The following is a 17,220-nucleotide window of genomic DNA, read 5'->3' on the forward strand; positions in this document are numbered from 1 at the left end:
ATCTTGTTGAGTAACTCAAGAAGTCGAGCTTTTTCTGAAGGATTAAGAACCACCATCCCCACCCCAGATGAAGGGCCTCCCGATGGAGTAGTACTAATTGTGGATACCATGGAGACATACGATGGAGAGGCTGATGAGGCGATACCCCGTGCAGAGGACCACACTGGTGGTGAACTCAATACTGATGTAGCCATAGAGGAAATAGATGGTACTGCATATGTCACAGGTGCTACTATTGCAAAAGTAGATGGTGAGGACATAGGAAACATGGGGGTCAAAGAGGATGCAAGGGCAGTTGGGAAAGAGAAGAATGGGGTCGAAGCCATGTATGATGGATTAGTGGTAGGAAAGGACATAGATAATGGTAATGGCAACGTAGAGGGTAGGGACATCACCGGAGCAAAATGAGAGCCCACAAGCATCAAGGATGTAGAAACTAGACTTGACGGAGCAAGGATATGCATGATAGATGAAATAGTAGCTTGACCACTGGATGTCAAGTCCGGTGCTGAAGTGGGCACTACTCCCGTTGAAGTGGCTGTTGATGAAGACATCGTTGCAAGAGGAGAAGAGGTGTTGTCATGACCCTGAAGAACTCCTGAGGAGCTTTTGTCCTTCGTACTTTCCTCCTCCACCTGCTCTCCGCTTTTTACTTCCTCTTCCCCAGAGTCTCAATCTGACCACCAAGGATCTTGTTGGTCTAGGTCGATGAGAGTTTCGATGAAGTTGCTTGCTCTGGCCACTCCTCCAATGGGTTCACTTTGTGCTCGCCCTGAGGACTTCACCAACTTCCGTCTCACATAATGCCTTTTGTATCGAGTTTGGTCTGCAGGAAGTCTTCTCTTCACTCTCCTCAAGTACCTCCTAGTTCTCTCACTAGCTCCTTCAAGGGGATCAGAACTACTCGGCGTAAGAACTCTCCCCTCTAGGACCATCAAATGCCACTTCACTCTTGCTACTCAACACCAGCAGTGTCCCACCGTGATCGCCATAAACTGTCTGAGGGGAAGGTCCGCTCACTTCCGGAGGTGTTACCGGAGGCCTATGGCCACTAATGTGAGAAGCGTGAAGTGGGTGATGCGTAGACCTATGACACCTAGGACCATCAAATGCCACTTCACTCTTGCTACTCAACACCAGCAGTGTCCCACCGTGATCGCCATAAACTGTCTGAGGGGAAGGTCCGCTCACTTCCGGAGGTGTTACCGGAGGCCTATGGCCACTAATGTGAGAAGCGTGAAGTGGGTGATGCGTAGACCTATGACACAACTCTACCTCAATTGCACTACACTGCGTGATGTGTGAACCTATGATACAACACTAGTCGAAGATACTACGGAGTGCTGAGTAGTAGAACAGGAAGAACAAGCCAAAAAGGAGATAAGAAGGAACAACGCTAATAACAGATAACGGAGAAAGCGGTAGACAAGAGCACAACGTGAGCAAGTGCGCATCATAGAATGAAGGGATCCTCATACACTAGTCTCTCCGAAGAGAGATCAGAGATCACTCATCCACAACAATGCAACAATAGCAATACACCATAACAATGCAACAGGCGAGCTCGTAGCTCTAGCCTCTCTCCTTCTCACGCTCAATCCCCGTACAATGCTCAATGAATCCCCATCCCCCTCATCTCCCCTCTTCACCCTCGCCTTCCGGATGGGAAATCCCCTCCCTCTCTCCTATTGGCTGTCCCCTCATCCTTAGCCATCCCGCCCCTAAGTCTCTTCATGTCTCCTGCAAAAGCCAGCTTGCGCCGAGTTGGTGCATTGTAACGACTCTGCACTGCCTGCAGCGACCCTATATCTAGCAAGGCACCGCCATATGAACATCTATGCCACCAATGAGTCAGGTCTGCAGAGGTTAGCAGAGCGTGACTGCACGACATGAAGACCCTTGACGCATGACCATGTGCTTGGGCGATATGTCCTCCTAATGACGAATGACCATGTGCTTGGGTGATATGTCCTCCTAATGACTATGTCCCCATGTGACTATGCCATCATGGTGACCATGTACTTGTGTCATCTTGCAACCACGTCATCACCATGACTTGTGTCATCCTTGTGACCATGTCATCGCCACCACGACTTCTATCATTTCCTGACTTGTGTCATCCTTGTGACCATGTCATCCCCTCACTAAGTGACTGGACATAGCTGGTCCTGCATGATCTCGCTATAACAATAGATAAGTAATTCCTTAACCTGGTTAAATAACTAGCAGTAATGGACAGTGTAGGACGTGTCAATCCCCAAAGATACATGAGGGAGTTATTTAAACAAAGCACAGCGGCTTTTCAAGCAATTACTGCAGGCATCCCTGGTTTTTTAAGATCAATTTGCTGCTTAGCTTGATAGATGGGTCTCTTACAACATTTTGGTAGTAAGCTCCAAATGTTTTTTAAAGACCCGTCAAAAGTATTCACAATAGATAAGTAATTCCTTAACCAGTTTAAATGACTAGCAGGAAATGACCGTGTAGGATGTATCAATCCCCAAAGATACATGAGGGAGTTATTTAAACAAAGCACACTGCCCCTTAAAGCAATAACTACGGGCATCCCTGATTTTTAAAGATCAATCTGTAATGTTTTTCCAATCCATCCGTTTTTGTTCTTAACAAACTCATTGAAGCCCCAACTTTTCAAAGACAAATCCAAACTGGTGAATCTCATATGTCATCCAACAGTACAGAATTCGGCATTACTTTCCTTTTAGATGGTGGCTTTGCATTTTTAACGACAAAACCCTAGCAACTCTTAGCAAATCGCAGTCAGGGAACATCTTTTCTTTTCACCTTTCGGCCACTCATATTAGCTTTATATGAATCCTCTGTTTAATTTGGAGTTCATATATGAATTGGTCACAGAGCATTCACACATTTAGTTTCATTGTAACTTTTAACCACACCAAAAAAAGAAGGCTAATTGAATCCAGTTAAAGGGCAAAACCCGACATCCTGAAGTATGTGCATGATCTTGGTTCCAACACGCTCCTCAATTTCCCTTTCAAGATGACTTCGTATCTCTCCCAAACTCTTTTCATAGTCTCTTTTGAGATGATTACTCTGCAGGTTGAAAATATCAAATGTAGGAGAATCAATGAGACTTGACATCCTTGGGTTGTACGATACTGTAAACATTGAACAACCATGATTTTTTGGCTACTATTGTCAATATAGATTCTTCGGTTCTGGGATTTTCATAGATTGCAAAACCAGTACAGTGAGAATTGATGGCCATTGTTTTTGTTGTCAATAAATAGACAGACTATTTTCAGAATAATAACTACATATGTACAAGTGATGAGCAGGATGGTATTAGGAGCATTTCTTTCGCTTACTTGCTCTATATACTTTCTCTCCAATTCAACAAGGTGCTGATGCTCTTTTTCATGATGCTGAATTAGCTGCAATTTTGTCTTTTCCAGCTCTCCTTCTATTTCTATCTGAAACAAGATGCAGCTCAGAAATCTTACTGTTGATACTAGAAATCAGAAGAAGCCATTCATTGTTAACATTCTTCCAGAAGCTTAAAAATATCAGCCTCATTTCTTGTACTGTCTTCTTTGCAAACAACCACCTTAAATTAAAGAGGGGACTGTTGAAAGTTAATGCACTGTTATGGTTTATTTTGACCTGATGATTACGGAAATGTTGGAGTGATGAGAGCTCCTCCTGGGTAGCATGTAACTGATTGATAACTTCAGCTTTTTCTTTTGCAGAAGCCAAGGCTTGTGCTTGGGTTCTATCCTGCCAATGTCTTTGAATTGATAATATATGCTCTTCTTTCTGCCTTATAACATAAACAAACAGCTATTCACAACCTTGAAGAAAAACCAAAAACCAGGATTCCCAAAAAATATAATAGAGACAACAAACTGGATCTATGCATATTATTATTCTTCATGTGCGCCATTGACCACCAAGCTTCTTAGTAGAGTCATAAGCACGGTTTGAAAGATTTCTGTCCATGCTGTATCTCATTGAAATAGAATTTCGATGGTGTCTGCCTTGGACCAAAGAAGGGGCAGACTCACACTCAATTTCGTGTCCGTGCAATAATCATCTGTAAGGCCTAACCCTCCATGTACATTATTTCTCTTTTCCATTGCTGCAATCATCTGGATGTTGTGTCTTGTCTTTTACTTTTCATTGTGCAATCGATTTATAGATTAAATTCAAGACTTCAATCATGAAGACAACTATGTTAGAATTCTTATTATATTCTAGGCAGTGGCCAATGTAATTTAATAAGCGGGTTAGGGGCACTTTTCCCTCTTAGAGGTTTTTCCCCCTAACCACAATCTAATCTCTAACTACAGTTAGTGATTAGATAGGGTTTTGTCACTTAGACAAAACCCTCATCTCTTTCATTGTATTTCACTTCATTTCAGTACACTTTGGGAGTGACCTACGTTCAGCTCACTCTCCATCTTGCTCACTCTTGCTCTCTTCCATTTTTCTCACATTTGGTATCAAAGCAGCTCTCCTTCCCATACCTGCTCCCAGCTCCCGCAATTCAACTCCCGCATTTCAGCTCCAACACTTCCATCCGTACAGTCTGTACGACTATACAAATTCCATACTTGCGTACCAGGTGCATACGTCCGTACAACACCCGCGCCATTCGTCTGTACGACCTTCATCACCAACAGATCTGCACCGCCATACTGCTGTACGGATCTCGTTGGCGGCCGTACAGCTCGCATTTCGTACAATCCGTACACCAGCTACTGCATTCCGTACACTTCTGTTGGAGCGCCATACTAACAATCCGTACTTTCAGTGTACCTGTTGTTTTTCGTACAGCCCCGCCGTACAATTCCGTCCGTACATCTATACACACACTGACCAACCTTGATGTCAGTTCCGTTCGTACATCCCGTACAGGTGCATGGATTTCGACTGTACACTGTCCATACCATTGTACGGAATCTGTACTGACAATTCCATACAAGTTGAAGGTGTCCGTCCTTTTTTGGCAAGGTTCATTTGTGCATTGTGCCATTGTTTGGCATTTCATTGTAGCAGGTGGAAATTTGGGGCTATTTGCAGGAGACTTGAAATTTGAGTGACATTTGCTCAATTTCACCCCAAAATTTGGGGCCTTTGCAGGCAGAGTGCAAATTGTGCAACATTTGGGGCTTTCAAACCATTTGCCCTCTTTCGTATGCAATTTCCCACAAGAAATTGGGGCTTTTGCATTTGGGTTGCAATTTTGTAGGTAAAAGAGCATTTTGGGAGTTTGCAAGAATTTATGGACTCAGTACGAGTCAATTTGCAGACTTTTGCCACTTTTTGCAGATTCTATTTGCAAATTTTTGGGCATTCAGCAAAGCATTGTGATGCATTTCGAGCCTTTGATAGGCTGTGATAGTATTTGTCACTATGGGCAGATTTTCTTTGGCAGATTTTACTTGTGCGTTTTGCATCCCAAGAAGGGATTTTACTTGTTCAGCTTGCTGTATTTCTGAGTTTATCTAGCAAAAAAGGCTCAGAACAATCCCAATGAGGTGTTCGGAGTCCTCACACAAGAGGATAAGTAGGATGGCACCAACTACTTCTTGTGGAGTTTTATGGTTCGCAATATCTTAGTTGGCAAACATCTTTGGGATTGTTGGGGTAAAGGCACATTGCCACCCCTTTATTAAAGATAAGACATCTATGACTGTCTTAAGACAGTCATAGGGTAAAACCTAATCCTAATAAAACTAATGAGTTTGTGGTGTGGCTCATCACTTCACATCCGCACACTTGAGTCTTCTCTCTCTCACACTCTCTCCCTCTTGCTCTTCTTCCCCCTTCTGGCCCTTCAACTGGTATCAGAGCCAACCTCTCCTACCCTCCTTCTCCACTCCCTACCCTAGCCTACCCACCCCCTCGACTTCTACCTAGCCTCTGCAAGGGCAACAGCGCTGCAGCGAGGCAGCGGGGCCGTAGCGAGGCAGAGCGGGCAGCAGGAGCAGGGCGGCAGCGTCGCGGCAGTAGCGCGGGCTGCAGCAGGCAGCGCGGGGGGGGGGGCGCAGCAGCACGCCATTTCGCAGGTGGGCAGCAGGGCGTGCAGCAGGCGCACGCGCAGGCGCAGGCACCATTTCGCGCCGTACATCTGTACACGCCGTACAACAGTACGGACGTCGGCCGTACATCCGTACGGACAGCCCTTTGCCGTACAGTACGGACTACCGTACGGACGCTGACAGGGAATTGAGCAGGGAGCTACTTCCTTTTTTTTTTTTGCGTCAGGGAGGTGCTTTTTTTTTGGGATTTGAGTCAGAGGAGTACATTTCTCCTTGGATCTGTATTTTGCACAGGTACACACGCACGAAAGTACAGCAAGTACACCTTTTTGTTTGGGGAAGAAAGAGAAGGAGAAAGAGCACTCTGCTCTTCATTCAGGATCATCTTTTCAATTCTAAAAACTGTGTTTTTTCTTGAAAGTACAGCAAGTACCTTCATCTCCCTCGTGCTTGAGGTGAACAGAACCACAGTGTGTGGTTGATTGCACAGTTATCTGTTTTCGTGAAGGAAATGCCTTGATTTTGCAGAGGACTCTTATGCTTTTACTGGGTTTGAATCTCAGTTTACGGGTGAGCAGATCATAGGGCTTTTGCCTGGCAGTTGATGCTTTGTATGCCTTGAGGTAGTGTGGTGCCAAAGAGCACACATTTGCCTCGATTTCCGCAGTGTGGAGGTGACATTTTCATGCAAGTCACATTTCTTGTGCAACACTCAGAGAACTTCAGTTGAGCCACGCTTGGCCAGGGCGCATCGAGTTTACTCAGTCCCTAACTGTCCATCGTTGACAGTGCTCAAAAGGTTCCTCATTGAGTGTTTGTACGTTGGGATCTGTGTATGTCATTTCTACACAGGGTAGTATATGCATTACACTGTTGGTTGATTTTGTCAGAGAGATTTTCACATTGCATGCTATCTCAGTGTTGAGGTGTTCTTCACTTGGTTCAGGTGTCAGATCAAGGGGCTTTTGCCCAGATTTTGTTTGAGAGCACTTGGGTTACCGACAGAGATCTTCAGATGCATTTTATCCCCTTGGCAGAAGGGTGATTGCTTGGGATTTATCCCATTTTCTGTTGCAGGTTTTGTGACAGGCTGAAGTGTCAGATTTTTTTTTGGTGTATGCCAAGTGGTTTATGCATATTAAATCAGTGCAATACCTCATCTGAGGTGGGAGAAGTGATCAGGACAGCAGTGTTTGTGCTTTGTCAGCTGATTATGCACTGTTAAAGCACTTGTGGAGCAGCTGCAGCATTTTTAAATTACTGTTTTTATGCCTATTTGAGCACGGTACAGTGTTTCAGAAGGTACAGTAACTAGGGGGAATTTTCTGTTTTGCTGCAGATTTTCTGACAGTAAAAAAACAGCACTATTGTGAGTGCTCCTGGCTCTTGATAGAGCAGGTTTTTTCTGAGAAATCAGAATTTTATTCAGTCTTTCTTGACTTACAGGGAGTCAGGTACTTTCCTTATCTGATATGGCATCAGGGGGAAGCGAATCATCAATTCTGAACATAAAGAAGTTGGAAGGGGCACACAATTATGCATTATGGGCAGAACAGTGTTTGAATGTACTTCTGTTAAAGAAGATTTCTAAGCCCATAAGGGTGAAGGGTGTCAAGCCATCTGACATGACAAATGATGACTGGGAAGAGCTTGATTTGTCCGCAAGGGCAGCTATCATGCTCACTATTTCTGATACTCTTGTGTTCAATGTTCAGGCTGAAAAGACCTCTTATGGCCTATGGCAGAGGCTAGAAGAGTTGTATGCCCAAAAGAGCTCAGCCAGTAAGGTTTATTGGTTGAAGAAGCTGGTTGATCTTCGCATGAAGGAAGGTACAGCTATGACCTCACACTTGAGTGAGTTCAATGCCATCTTTACACAGCTTATTGCACAAGGATTGAACCTTGATGAGGAGTTCAAGGCTACTTTCTTGCTGTGTACCCTCCCTAAGAGTTGGGACACTTTCAAGACCACCCTGTCAAATTCGAATGTCACTCTTATGTATGCTGATGTAGAGAGCTCTCTCCTTATGGAGGAGATGAGCAGGAAGAATAATGTGAGCAGCAAGTCTTCAAATGCCTTGCAGGTACAGGATAGAGGCAGGACTCAGCAGAAGGGGAGATCTGCTAGTAAGTCCAAATCCCGCAGTCAGTCCCGTGGTAAAAAGGATATTGAATGCTTTTACTGTGGCAAGAAGGGACATGTGAAGTCTAAGTGCTTCAAGTTCATACGGGATCAGAAAGCCAAGAAGGCTGAAACAAAGGATGCAGGCAGTGGAAGCAAAGGCAAAGGCAAGGCCAAGGCAGATGACTTGGATGCAGTGAATGTTGCAGCAGAGGACAGTGAAAGTGACATACATGATGTTTTATGCTCTTCTGCTGTAATAGCACATGCTTTGGTTATTGATGGCCATGACATGCACACCTGGCTCTTGGACTCAGGTGCTTCTTTTCATGTTACTCCTCATAGGGAGTGGTTTACTTCCTACACAGGTACTTATGGAGTTGTTCATCTTGGGAACAACTATGCATGTCAGATTGCAGGGATTGGCAGTATACAGATAGTATTCCCTGATGGACGCATATTTATGCTTGATGGTGTCCGCCATGTGCCGCAAATCAAGAAAAATCTGATTAGCACTGGCTTATTGGATGACAGTGGTTACCACACCACATTTGGGGATTCCAAATGGGTGATTACTGATGGCCAGGCTGTAGTGGCTGAGGGTTTTAAGAGTGATACCTTGTACCCTCTTTATGTTTCCAGTGTGGGTAATCATGTTGTTGCCATAACCAAGCTGCCAAAGGTTTCATTGTGGCATAGCCGGTTGGGACACATGTCTGTTAAAGGAATGCAAGAACTATCACGTTTGGGTTATCTGCCGTCTCTTTCTTTTTCAGATTTGCCTACTTGTGATCATTGCATATTTGGCAAGCATTCTGTGACTCCTCATAAGAGGAGAACTCCCCAGAATAGAGCACCGCTTGATCTAGTGCACACTGATTTGTGTGAGATGCCACAGTTATCACTAGGGGGTGCAAAATATTTTATTATTTTCATTGATGATGCCACACGCAAAGTGTGGGTCTATTTCTTGAAGCATAAGGGCGATGCCTTAGATGCTTTCAAGAAGTTTGTCGCTCAGGTTGAGAATCAGACAGGTCGTAGGCTGAAATGCCTCAGATCCGATAATGGGGGTGAGTATGTGTCACATGCTTTTGTGCAGTTTTCCGAAGCTAAGGGCATCAAACAGGAACTCACAGCCCCTCATAATGCATCTCAAAATGGTGCAAGTGTGCGGATGAATCGAACTATTCAGGAGAAGGTTCGATGTATGTTGTCTTATGCTGCATTACCCCATGGCTTTTGGGCAGAAGCCGTGCAAACAGCAGTTCACATTATTAACAGGTCGCCAAACAAGGCTTTGGAGTTGAAAGTGCCAGAGGAGGTGTGGTCTGGCAAGCCACCTTCATATAAGCACTTACGTGTATTTGGCTGCGAGTGCTTTGCTCATGTACGTAAAGAACTGCGCACCAAACTGGATCCAAAGTCTATCAGATGCATCTTTATGGGTTATGGTGACGAAGGTGAAATGGGGTACAGGTTATGGGATCCCGTTAAACGGAAGATTATACGCAGCAATGATGTCATCTTTAAAGAGGATAGTGTACACAAGGAACCCGTGCAACCTGTGGAATACAGGAGGGTTATTTATGATGATGTTGGACATCAAAGAATGCCCATTTATATGCAGCAGCAGGCTGCTGCAGATAACCCTGTTCAAGAGGGTATACATGCTGAAAATCAGCCAGATAATTTTGCCAATGATGCACCACTGGATATGCCAGCAGATGGGGCTGTAGAACAGCCAGATATGGTGGTACAGCCACCCGTCATGCATGACGAACAGGCTGGACAGCAGCCTAATCCGGAACATTTTGTTAGGAGGAGCACCCGTGTACAACGGCCTCCTGCCAGGTTTGTTCCAGGAGCCAATAATGTGGCTGATTTTATCATGCTGACAGATTGTGGTGAGCCTTCCAGCTTCAAGGAAGCTATGGGAAGAACAGAAAAAAAGAAGTGGGAGAAAGCCATGCAGTCAGAAATGGACTCCTTACTTCAAAATGATACATGGGACTTGGTGCAGCTACCTGCAGGCAGAAAGGTTTTGCCATGCAAGTGGGTTTACAAAGTCAAAGTGGATTCAAATGCTTTACCGAGGTATAAGGCCAGATTGGTTGCCAAGGGATTTAAGCAGGAGAAAGGCATTGACTTTGATGAGATCTTTTCCCCTGTAGTCAAGATGACTACTTTGAGAGCAATGTTAGCTCTTGTTGCTCATGACGACATGGATTTATGTCAGATGGATGTGAAGACAGCTTTTCTTCACGGAGATCTCCATGATGAGATCTATATGAGTCAGCCAGAGGGATATGCTGTTAAAGGGAAAGAGCAGCTTGTGTGTAAGCTCAAGAGGAGCTTGTATGGACTCAAGCAGGCGCCAAGAGAATGGTACAAGAAGTTTGATGCCTTCATGCAGTCCCAAGGGTATCATAGGTGTGAGACCGATCATTGCTTGTACACCAAACGGGCAAAGGATGGCAGTTTGATGCTACTCATTCTATATGTGGATGACATGCTTATTAGCATGAGATTAGTGCTTTGAAGAAACAACTGCATAAGTCTTTTGACATGAAAGACTTGGGTGATGCAAATCATATTCTTGGCATGCGGATTACTCGTGACAGGTCCAAGGGACTTTTGTTTCTGTCACAAAAGGAGTACATTGACAAAGTACTGCAGAGGTTTAAAATGGAGGGGGGGAAGTCTATTAGTACCCCGTTGCCTCCACATTTAAAACTCAGCAGTAAGGACAGCCCTAGATCAGATGATGATAAGGCTGAGATGGCCAAGGTTCCGTATGCATTTGCAGTTGGTTCTTTGATGTATGCCATGGTTGCCACTCGTCTGGATATTGCTTTTGCGGTGGGAGTCATCAGCAGGTATATGGCAAATCCAGGCAAGCGGCACTGGGAAGCAGTGAAAGGTGTCTTGAGGTATCTCAAGGGTACCAAAGACTTGTGCATATGCTATGGTAGGCAGGATGCATTGGTGCATGGTTTTACAGATTCAGACTATGCAGGGAATGCAGATAACCGGAAGTCTACTACCGGTTATATTTTCACATTTGCAGGAGGTGCTATATCATGGGTGTCTCGGTTGCAGAAATGCATTGCACTGTCAACCACTGAAGCTGAATATGTTGCAGCCACTGAGGCTTGCAAGGAAGCAATATGGCTTACTCGGCTGGTGGGAGATTTGGGCATTACAGGAGATATGCCAGTTTTGCATTGTGATAGTCAGAGTGCTATCATGTTGGCAAAGAATCCGGTCTTTCATCAGAAGACCAAGCACATAGATGTGAAATATCATTTCATCAGGGAGGTACTGGAAGACAAGCAACTTGAGCTTGTGAAGGTACATACTGATGATAATCCTGCAGATTTGCTCACTAAGAGCTTGTCTACAGAGCGGTTTGCACATTGCCGCCACATCATGGGATTAGGATAAGACCATTCTTATTTTATGGTCTTGTATACAGTAACTGTCTATTGCTGTAATTTTTATTCTTTTCTCCCCTTTAGGCACATTGGCCTTTAGGTGGGAGGTTGTTGGGGTAAAGGCACATTGCCACCCCTTTATTAAAGATAAGACATCTATGACTGTCTTAAGACAGTCATAGGGTAAAACCTAATCCTAATAAAACTAATGAGTTTGTGGTGTGGCTCATCACTTCACACCCGCACACTTGAGTCTTCTCTCTCTCACACTCTCTCCCTCTTGCTCTTCTTCCCCCTTCTGGCCCTTCAGGGATTATGTCAACGGAGATGAAGCAAGACCGGATACAGTGGCCACACCTGTCACTCCTACAACTGGAGGCAGGGGTAGAGGTCAAAATGCAACACAAGTAGTGCTCCAGGAGCTCCCACAGCAGAGCAGAAAAGATGGGATTCTAGAGATGCACAAGCTCTATCAGTGATTTCTCTCTCTGTCAAGAGGTTCATTATACCTCACATTCGGTCATGCAAGGCATCAAAGGCAGCTTGGGAGTATGTTTGCAGCAAGAAATGATGCCAGAGTTTCCTTTCTGAAGCGAGAGCTTTCTCATACGCATATGGATGAGGGAGATTCCATGAATTCTCACCTCACAAAGCTTCAGGATTTGAGGGAGCAACTGCTGAATATTGATGAAGTCATCCAGATTCAGAGATGATTACCACCACTCTAAATTCTCTTCCTGAGTCCTATCTTGGTTTCCACATCTTGCTGAATTTGTTATTGAGGGGGGGCAACAATCCTCTCTCTTTTCACGAATCCAAGTTCAAGCCCGAGGGAAAAGGGCAGCAAAAGCAACATGCCAATCAGCCCTCACATCAGCATAAAGCTAATTCAGGACAGCCCTCTTATAAGGCTAAGGGTGATGCAGATAAGCAGAAAAAGAAGGGCATTTGTCACTACAGCAAGAAGCCAGGTCATTATGCATCAGCTCCTCATTCACATGATGGGGGAGATGTTGCAACCAACTTTGTGGACGAGCACTATGCCTTTCTGTCTTGCACTTCAGATTTTTCAGTGGGTAGTTCAGATGCTACAACCACTAATGATGATGACCCTTATGCTTTTTTGACTTGCAGCTATGATCCTTCAAAGGATGCATGCTCTCTCTATGTCAATGAGACACTGAATACTTGGTATTTTGACTGTGGTGCTTCAAAGCACATCACTTCCAAGAAAAGTCTTTTTGCATCTCTGCATCCACCACCTACTAAAAAGAAGGTGACTTGTGCGAATAATTCTTCTTATTCAGTGTGTGGAGTGGGGGACATTATTCTCACATCCACTGATGGCACAAAATTTCAGAATTTCAGATGTTCTCTATGTGCCAGGCATAAAGAAGAATTTACTTTCAGTGTCCTCTCTTAATAGAGGAGGATTTCAGGTTGTATTTGATGATGCTAAGTGTGCAGTCAAAGACAAAGAGAATGACTATGCTTTGATGTTGTCTGGCACTTTGTATCGGGGTCTTTTTCAACTTGATTTATATGAGAAAAGATCCGATCATGCATTTTCAGTCAGCACTCCCACTGCTGCAATGCAGAATGCAGAGTTATGGCATGCAAGGTATGGGCACATGAGCTATGGCATCTTAATGATACTACAGAAGCATGATATGGTTGATGCATTGCCTCCTTTAGAGTCACCTCCTCCTCGTGCATGTGAGGGTTGTATCCTTGGCAAGATGCATAGATTTCCTTTCAAGAAGGATGGTACAGTGAAAGCTACATGCAAATTATAGCTTATTCACAGTGATGTCTGCGGTCCCATGAGGACACCTACTTTTGGGGGTTATCTTTATTATGTTACATTCATAGATGACTTCACCAACTACACTTGGGTCTATGGTCTTAAGGCAAAATCAAAAATGTTTATGCATTTCAAACACTTTGTGGCTATGGTTGAGAATGAGACACGACTCAAGGTGCAGACACTTTGCACAGATAGAGGGGGGGAGTATATGTCGCATGAGTTTGAGGCATTTTTTAAGGAGAAAGGCATCACGCATCAGCTTACAGTGAGGCTTACACCTCAACAGAATGGCAAAGCTGAGCACAAGAATCGCACTCTTATGGAGATGGATAGATGCATGCTTACCAGTAAGAAGTTCCCTCACAGGTTTTGGCTTGAAGGCCTCATGTGTGCCAACTATGATTTGAATCGGGCTTCCACAAAGGCTTTGAAGATAATCACTCCCTGTGAGACATGGCATGGGAGAAAGCCTTCAGAGGATCACTTCAGAGTTTTTGGTTGTGTTGCATATGCCCACGTGCCTGTGGAGTTTCGACACAAGTTGTCAGATAAGGCACTTAAATGCACTTTTGTGGGGTATAGTTCACAAAGCAAAGGCTATCATCTCTACAATCTTGCTTCCCACAAGATTTTTGTTAGTAGAGATGTTATATTCTCTGAAAATTCAGCACATACACACGCTGAATTTCAGATTCCAGCTTCTTCAAATGATGTTTTTGAGGGGATGCTTCCTCTAGCATGTGGTTCCCCTACTGAGGTTCATACTGAAAATCAGAATTTACAACCACCTCCTCCTGATCCACATGCCCGGATTCAGCCACAAGCTAATTTTATACCTCCACAAGGTGTGGATGAAGTTGTCAGACAAGAGATTCAAGAGATACATGCAGCCAAAACAATCCCGAATTGGTTGCTACAGACTCTCAAAGAGAAGGAGGCTTGAGGCCCCATTGCCTAGCACGACTCGTAGTGCAGTAAGGCACACAGGGGGAGCTCTTTCAGTTGAGACAGCTTATGCAGGGACTCTTCTTGATGAAGAGGAGCCTGACTCTTTTGAACAAGCAAAGGATAATGTGCATTGGATGCATGCCATGCACAATGAGTTGCAGTCCATAGAAAAAAATCAGACTTGGGATGTTGTGCATTTGCCACCAGGTAGGCATGCCATTGGTACCAAGTGGGTTTTCAAGGTAAAAAGGAAGCCAGATGGGTCCATTGACAGGTACAAGGCAAGGCTGGTTGCCAAAGGCTATGCACAAAGGAAGGGCATAGATTATGAGGAGACTTTTGCTCCTACATCCTGGATGACCACCATACCGTCAGTTATTGCAATGGCTGCAAATTTTATTTGGAATGTCCATCAGTTGGACATAAAAACAGCTTTCCTTAATGGGGACTTGCAGGAAGAGGTTTATGTCAAACAACCTCCTGGATTTGAACTTTCTAGCAATGCACTTCAGGTTTGCAAGCTTAACAAAGCTTTATATGGGCTGAAACAAGCCCCACGTGCATGGTATGCCAAGATAGATGGCAAGTAAGGGATTACATAATAGTCCCACGGAAAGCACCCTCTACATCAAGAAGGATGGGGGGGATATTTTGGTCATCATTCTTTATGTAGATGACATGCTGCTCACAGGGTCAAATGAGGATATAATTGCAGATTTTAAGGCTGAGTTGAAAGCTGAATTAGACATGACAGATTTGGGCATGTTAAATTTTTATTTGGGGATCCAGTTTATACAAGACAAGCGTGGCATCGTTATGTCTCAATCCAAGTATGTGCAGAAGCTCTTGGATAGGTTCAACATGCATGATTGTAAGCCTATAGCCACTCCCATGGAGCCGGGGCTGAAGCTTACTATGTATGATGCAGGTGAATCAGTGGATGTCACACTTTACAGCCAGGCTATTGGATGCCTCATCTACTTATGCAATACACGGCCCAATATTCAGTATGCAGTATCTCAAGTGAGCAGATATATGCACAGCCCAAAGACAACACATTGGCAGGCTGTAAAACGCATCTTCCGTTATTTGCAATGCACAGAGTCTTTTGGCTTGATGTTTCCCAGGGGGGGTGACTTACAGATGCATGTTTACAATGATTCAGATTGGGCTGGAGACTATGATACCAGACAGTCCACTAGTGGTAATTGTTTCTTTTTGGGCAAAGCTTGCATTTCTTGGCTGAGCAAGAAGCAATCTACAATGGCTACTTCCTCATGTGAAGCTGAGTACAAGGCATCTTTCACAGCGACAGTTGAGTGTGTTTGGCTACGACGTTTGTTCGCTGATCTCCGTCTCTTATTGGAGGGTCCTTCTCCGATTCTCACTGATAGTCAGAGTGCTATAGCAGTGGCAAAGGATCCTGTGTTTCATGCTGGCACGAAGCACATTGAGATTCATTATCATTATGTCAGAAAGAAGTTGCATGCAGGGGAGATCTGTAACATGCAATGGTTATCTGATCGTGTAATTCACACCAAGACCTTCTTTAAATCTTTAGTGAGGAATGAGCGTTGTTTGCCATAGAGAGAGAAAGGAGATGAGGGTAGAGAGAGAGTAGAGTCGACAACCGATTGGATCCCTGTACCCATTGAGGGCCCCCTCCCCCAATCAGGGGAGAATTTGCTTTATACTTGGAGAACTGAGAAATACAAAGAACACTCTTCAAGAGAGCACAGAACATGCTTATAAAGAGCTCACTATGCACACATATAGCAGACCCAAAGACCTGAGAGGCAACGCCGACCAATACCGAGACCCTGATGCTGTCGATGTAGCCAGTGTGTCACCTTGCACCCAAGTGCAGGGGTGCATGTGACATTCCCTCCTCCTTAACTTGGTGGTAGGTTCATTGCTTCCAAGTAGTCCGCCAATATCTGGGGAAACTCCTGGAAAAAATATTCGTCCAACCACACTGCTTCATGGGTACCTCGATCACGGAACTTGGTGTAAAACTCCCGGATCCTGCGTCCTGACCCATGCTTGAATTTATGAAGAAGGATCTGTTCTGGCTGCAAAACTTCGGCTTCATCAAGAACTTCAGGTTGGTTATCACGTAATAACTGTAGGGCACATCGCACATCCTTAATATGCTGCTCGGCTGTTGCGGAAAAGATAAGGATATCATCGAGAAAGATGAATAGGCACTTCCCAATATACTCTGCGAATACTCGAGACATCATCTTGTTGAATGTTGGTGGTGCATTCTTCAGACCAAAGGGCATGACGACGAACTCGTAATGAGCTCGCTCAGTTCGGAAAGCTGTCTTTGGGATGTTAGCTTTAAAAATCCGGACTTGATGATAGCCACTCTTGAGGTCAATCTTTGAAAAAAATCTTGCACCATTGAGTCGTTCCAAGATGTACTCGATGCGGGGCATAGGAAACTTGTTGCTTACCATAAGCTTGTTGAGTGCTCTGTAGTCGACACATAGTCGTGCAGACTTATCCTTCTTTGCCACAAATAGAATGGGTGCAGCAAAAGGCGAAGAAGAAGGTCTAATAAACCCTACGCGCAGTAATTGAGACAATTGCTGCTCTAACTCCCCCTCCATAGACTTTGAAAGTCGATAAGGGAACTTACTTGGAGGTGTCGAGTCCGGAAGTAGATCGATGCGATGGTCTTCCAGTCGGTTGGGAGATAGCTAGGGTGGCAGATCGTCCCGGAGCATGATGTCTTTGAACTCTTGGAGTAGATCCACCATTGCTTGCCCCATCGGAGGAGCGGCTTGAACTGCAGTGATCTGGCACTGACAAGTGCACACATGGCACCCTTGCGGGCGGCGCGACCTGCTTGTATATGAGAGATTAATGGAATCCCTG

At 44.6% G+C, this 17,220-nt stretch overlaps 1 protein-coding gene across 2 annotated transcripts in view; it reads right to left on the reverse strand.

Annotated features, from left to right (window-relative positions):
• Positions 1–17,220, reverse strand: part of LOC147883800 (uncharacterized) — a 73,502-nt gene that overhangs the window by 37,542 nt on the left and 18,740 nt on the right. For both annotated transcript variants that reach the window (XM_087399019.1, XM_087399020.1), the window contains exons 4-6: positions 3,643–3,795; positions 3,348–3,452; positions 2,962–3,072 (exon numbers count right to left, since the gene is read on the reverse strand). In XM_087399019.1, the coding sequence (XP_087255145.1) occupies positions 2,962–3,072; positions 3,348–3,452; positions 3,643–3,795 (369 nt within the window). The remainder of the gene's footprint in view (positions 1–2,961; positions 3,073–3,347; positions 3,453–3,642; positions 3,796–17,220) is intronic.

The sequence above is a fragment of the Dipteris shenzhenensis genome, chromosome 27 (assembly GCF_047967505.1).
Source record: "Dipteris shenzhenensis isolate YYH24624 ecotype China chromosome 27, Dip_SZ_1.0, whole genome shotgun sequence".
NCBI lineage: Eukaryota > Viridiplantae > Streptophyta > Polypodiopsida > Gleicheniales > Dipteridaceae > Dipteris > Dipteris shenzhenensis.